The 6,000-nt window shown below is 41.7% G+C and overlaps 1 protein-coding gene across 2 annotated transcripts in view; it reads right to left on the bottom strand.

Annotated features, from left to right (window-relative positions):
* The window catches only part of Plxdc2 (plexin domain containing 2), a 407,901-nt gene that overhangs the window by 60,272 nt on the left and 341,629 nt on the right, over nt 1-6,000 (bottom strand). For both annotated transcript variants that reach the window (XM_033759775.1, XM_019205160.2), the window contains exon 10: nt 4,620-4,680. In XM_033759775.1, the coding sequence (XP_033615666.1) occupies nt 4,620-4,680 (61 nt within the window). The remainder of the gene's footprint in view (nt 1-4,619; nt 4,681-6,000) is intronic.

Here is a 6,000-nt window from a genome sequence, read left to right on the forward strand (position 1 = left end):
AAGGTGACTTGTCATAGAGATAGCAAGTTTTTTTTTTTACAAAATTATTGAAATTAATACAGCATGCCAATTGTCCAAGTAAAAACAAACCAAGTTTTAGGTAAGCCAGAAACGATATATGAAAGTGGCGGCTTTCCAAGATATTGTCAGAAGGCAGGATTATTAAATAGATGTGCCTTGAAATTTGGCTAGCTGCACAGGAGAGAGCTCTACATACTGCCTTTTAAATATTATCTTGTATAAAACTGGTTCAAAACGGGACAAAAACTTTAACGTGAAAGATGAGGCTTTTAAATACTTAGAATAAAATATACAAAAATATTTCATAAAATTTAGTAGGAAAGGTTATTTTGGGGGGATTCGAGTCTTATTAAGTTTCCCAGAATGACCTCAAACTTGAGATCCTCCTGCCTCAACCTCCCAAGTAGCTATCAGGGCATATGCCACCAGGCCTGGCGGGAAATCTTTTTAAACAAGATACATACACACAGATAGCTTGAACCTAAAAGACCAATAATCTTAGCATACAAAATTGAGAATAATTGTGAGTTAAACTCAGAGAGAAAATGACAGAGAAACCAAAATTTGGAAGAAGACACACAGATGTAGTTATAGAGATGCATCTGTTCTTCATAGTTTATATCTATTGCCCCCTATGATCCTCAAGTGCTCAGAGGCGGGGCTTGTGAAGGGTGACTGGATTATGGGTCCACAGGGGCGGGGTTTGGTTTTAGGAGGCAGAGCCTGGGTAGGGGTGGGACTGGGGCATGGCCTGGGCATCTCCCTTCCTGGCTCCTCCCTGCAGTCGCTCCTGCTTTCTAAACAGCGTTCTTTGGGCCGGACCTTGTACCATTCCAGAGATCATACAGGGACTGACACTTGGAAAACTTGAGCCAAAATAAACCTCTTCTCCGTTAGGTTGCTGCCGTGGAGATTTTGTTCCAATGATGACGACAGTGAGTAAGACGGTATCTGTATCTGGAAGTATTAGCTAGAGCCATAAAACAATAAATAAAAGACCTGAAAAGTGGAAAACGAGAGGCAAAATGTTCGTTATTTACAGATGACACCATTATCTAAATAGAGAGCCACCAAAGGTGTTCAGACATCGTTTCTAAGTTAGCAGGAGAGTTTTGTAAGGCAGTTCTAATCAAGATTTATTATGTGTATTGACTTATAACCAACAGAGATACAGTACTCAGGGTAAAACGAAAAAGATAATTGCCCAACAGAAAAATGAGAAAAGACAGGAAGGGCATCTCATCAGAGAGGGAGGACAGAAACCCAGGAGCCCAAAAGCATATAAGCATATATGTTTGATTCCATTAATGTTTGGAGAAATGAAAATTAAGTTCACAGTAAGAAACGTTTTATAGCCATTAGATCTGCAGACAGGAAGACATCTGACAATACCAGGCCTATCAGGGTCATGAAATAACAGGCATTCACAAGACTTCCAGGATTGTCACAGAAATCGATACACTGAAAACAATTTGGCATTTCGAAAGTGAACATTTTCCTGACTCACACAGGGCAGTTCTACTCGTAAGGATATTAGAGAAACTTCTGCACAATTTGATTCGGGAGACATGCATGAAACATTTCTGTCATAGCAAAAATCTGGAAACAATGTCCATAAACAAAAGGCTGAGTGAGGAAAATAGCACGGTAGGTAGGTAAGTTCCAAACAGGTAGGGTTTAGTGGATTTTTGTTTGCTTTCATTTTTTCATATTACATCCTAGTGCCTAAGAAAGTGTGTGGGAGGGATATAAGCACCACAAAATAAACATTTGCTTAGTAAATGAACAGTCCATTCCTATCACATATAATGTAGAGCTACAAAAACGAACAAACAACCACCATAGGAACCAATATGGGTAAGTGCAAAGGTCCACCCAATTTCTGAGTGGAAAACCCCAAACTCAGAATAGTTTAATTTACTACTAACAGGGAGAGGTTGGACTAGGAGGGAGTAGGAGCAAATAGCCAGCTTTTTAGTCAGCAATAACTAGTTCCCGAGTTGTGTAGTGTAATCATGGATATTCATTTTCTTACTGTGCTTTAGAATTCCAGTAATGTTATAAAAGTGTGAAAAGGCATTTTGGAAATGGTATAAAAAAGGAGACTCAGTTCTCCTTTCCAGGAAAGGAACCACGTACCGACTCGGCCACTACTTCCACCATCACCGTCCTACCCAGTGAGTCAATCCAGATCACTATCGTGGTCACTTTTTTTCATGGCTGAGATACAAGATCCAATATCCAAAACATAAAAGAGGAGAAGTTTATCTGGGCTCCCATTTACAGTCTGTGGTCTCCAGCCCCAGGGCAAGAATGGCAGGCACAGGGACATAGTGGAGGGTAGTTGCTCACATCATGGCGACCAGGAAGCAAAGAAAGCAATGAGGAGCCTGGGAGGGATTTCAAGAAGGTCCGCTCTTCCAGGTCAGGCCCGCAGGAGCCCCTCCTCCAACCAGGTCCCACCTCCTAACAGCGGGTCAGCTGCAGCTCTCCCATAATCCAGTCACCTTGCAGAAGCTCCAGCTCTGATCCCATAATGCCTTGGGGGGACAACCACAGCAGTCACCATCTCAGACCTGGGGCGTAGTACAGCCAGTGCATTGGCCTCTTTCCTCACAATCCACAGCCAGAGATCCTAAAGAGCCATTCCGATATCCTCACAAATACAACTCTTTAGACTGCTCTTCTTGCCTTCAGGAGAAAATCAAACTCTTTCCCCCTGTCACGATCAGGGCCGTTTGCCTTACCAATCTCATCTCTGGACTGATCTCCTGTTTCAACTGCCTTTAGGTTTCACCTTGAACATGACCTTCCCACGTGAACTTTCCTTCATGCTACTTAACAAGACTACACCCTTGTAGTTAGTATGTCTTGCCCATGCTATTCTCTAAGAGCAGGCTATCTACCTGATAAGATTCTATCACCAGGGCGAAAGGATCTCAATAAATCCCAGGTTCCTGCTGTCCCCTGCTGCCAATCTCTGAGTGTTAAACCCACCTCACGTATCTTGTGGTATGTGGGGGTGGGCGTGGGGGCTGTTCTGTCTCACTGAACTCAAGCAAGTTGGTAAGCAGTGCCAATGAACTTGCTTAACAAACACATATTATACTCATTGTCCTTACTGAAGAAATTCAACTCAGTGTAAGAAAGAAAATTTAACCCTAATCTTAGGTATGGAAAATGGACTGGGAGCTTGTCGACTTGGTTACTTACCTGTAAAAATGGATAGAACTGCTCACCGTAAAGCTAGTGACATTTATAATTGAATTGTACAGTAAAAGGGAAACTCAGTGTTATAGAATAGGACAGCGTCTGAGTTCTCTGGGAGCAGGAAATGTTTGTTTTTACTCTCTTTAGTTTTAGTGATTAGCACAGCTCATAGACTACAGTGATGTTCTCTACAATATACTTAGGAGGGCACAACATGGTAGATTTTTCTGTATTTCCTATGGTTCACAGTGAGAACATATTGAGCAAGAAAACTAAAATGTATTACTTGGTGAATCTTTACACATTCATTTTGAACATTTTTTAATTGGGTTGACTACGATGACATGAAATAATGATTTGAAAATGTACTAATGGGCTTGTTAATGTACTGTATTTTCTTTTGCACTGGTTGTTACGTAAGTGAAGTTCACACATATATAACTAATTTCCCAAATGAATGTCAAAAACTTGATTAAAAGGTATTACTACACTTAACAACTCAAGAATGTTCTTCAAGATGTATGCCTCAAAGTCTTTATGAGAGGTTATCCCCAAAACATGAATTTTAAAAGGCCTTCAGTGACCATTTATGTCCTAATAGTTTTTAAAACAGCACTTTGTCATGATTTGCCTTACTGAACGAAAAAAATCTGTGCTGTTAATGGTTTTAATTAAAATCCATGCCCTAAAACTTCATAGAGGAGGAAGAAATCCTTTTCTGGTGAACTATTTGTAGGATCTCCATGACCCTGAAATGATAATGTAAATGAAATTCACTAGAAAACTTTCAGACAGGTTAATACTGCTTGCTCAACTGTACACAATTGCTTGAATTACTCCATTGCACGATTATCTCTACTGTGTTTACTTGATGTTCCATCTCTTCTCTGTTGTTATCTATGTTAAACTAGCTGTTACTGTCACGTACCCGATTGGCTGAAATCAGTGTTTTCCTCATACCATTGTCTTGAGTATTTGAGCTAAAGAAAGTAAAGGAAAACTCTTTCCTAGATCGTAGACAAGCAGTAAGTGTTGAGGAGAAATACCTCCTGCTTGCGCGGGTTCAAGTCCTGACTCTCCTGTTTCCATAGCCAGGTGCCTAACTCTAAGCAACTACATTCTCCCACTCCCCACAAACTCCCTCCACCTATACCTGTCCTTTTCTGGTCATTTGAGGAGTATTAACAGCACCTACCTCATAGGACGAGTATGAGAACAAGTTGAGCTAATACATATAAAAACTTGACTCAGTGCCTGGCACATATAGGAGGAATCCAATGCCTGCTGGCTATTTTTGAGCTAAAGTAGATACCATTCTTATGCAGTTGTAGTAGCATCATATGGCAGCTTGGTCCCAGGAACGGTATCATAATAAAATACATGCGTACCTCTTCAGGGCATCCACTGTCCACCCAATCCTGCCGATGGCGATCAAATCCACTGGAACATCTTCCAAGATCAAATCGTAGTTCAGCAGGGAAAGTACAGGGCAGAGGGTGGGGAAGAGACATCGAGAGAGAGAGAGAGAGAGAGAGAGAGAGAAAGAGAGGGACTAGTAAGTAGTTGTTTCTGACAATTTCAGAGTAGCACAACATCCAGTTTCTTCTGCAGAGCTGGTAGCTGGAGAAGCAGTGCACATTGGGCATCGGGGACTGGTCCCACATCACTCACCCCTCAGGCGTCACACCTTTAGGGTCACCCACGGTGACGCACTGCTGGCCTGAGACTGGCTGCATAGGAGAGAACGTCTGCATTCCTGCCCAAAGCTGAGACCAACTGCTATCCCACGAAACTGATTTTCTTCTTCCTCCTATTTTCTTTTTTCTTCTCATCAAAACAAATCAGTACAGACAAGATCTTTGCGGGCATCATTTTACTGAGATGAATGAATGAGTGAATGATTCATTGACCCACTCTGCCACAGACTCTTCCTCTGCCGTGCATTACACGGTTGACTCAACAGCACTGAGGTGTTTAAACAGCTGCTGGAAGGTTAACCTCTACAGCCCGCGACATCTCCTGCCTGATGAGTCCTGGGTTCCACAAGACAATCTCTGCGGATAGAGATTTACTATTATGCACATTGATGTCATTCTCCCGGGGCCCAGGCCCATGATGTGTCATTGTGACTCAGAGATGAGTCAGGGTGGTCACAGGTCTTTGTGGATGACCCTCACTAAAACCCTGCGCACAGGCGTGGGTGAGCATCGTGGCTGGCACTACTGGCTCTTGTCACACGTCATTTCTGGTGGAATTAGTGCTCTTTGTTTTTGCTGGGGCAGGACAGCTGGAAGCTTCTCCCAGAGGCTGTGCTGTGTTTTATTTTTTTAACCTTTGCTAATTTTAATCCATCTTCTTTTTTCTGCAGTAAATGCTGACTTTGTGCACAGCAGCTTTTCTGAATTCTGTGCCTGTCATGTGACTGGCTGAACCTGTGTGTGTTCTCGGGGTGCTCTCCAATACAGTAGGGAGCCACCAGGCTAACGAACGAGACTGTTCATACTTCCTTTCTTTGACTGGAATAATTTGTCTTCACTACCTATTCTGATATAGCCCATTTATTTTCATGACTAGTAATGACTTCTCAGCACAATCTGATAAAGCTTCATAATTGCTGTGATCCTATCATTACGATTTAACATTTCTCCTTTATATAATATCTCTTAATGATCAAACTTGATTGAGAACATTTCCAAGTTAAGGTCAGTGTTTTATATTGATCACATCTAGCATATGTGACATGATTTTTTTTTTTTTTTTTTAATGAGA

This window comes from Fukomys damarensis, unplaced genomic scaffold, assembly GCF_012274545.1.
Source record: "Fukomys damarensis isolate Sample0158 unplaced genomic scaffold, DMR_v1.0_HiC HiC_scaffold_37, whole genome shotgun sequence".
In the NCBI taxonomy this organism is placed as follows: Eukaryota; Metazoa; Chordata; class Mammalia; order Rodentia; family Bathyergidae; genus Fukomys; species Fukomys damarensis.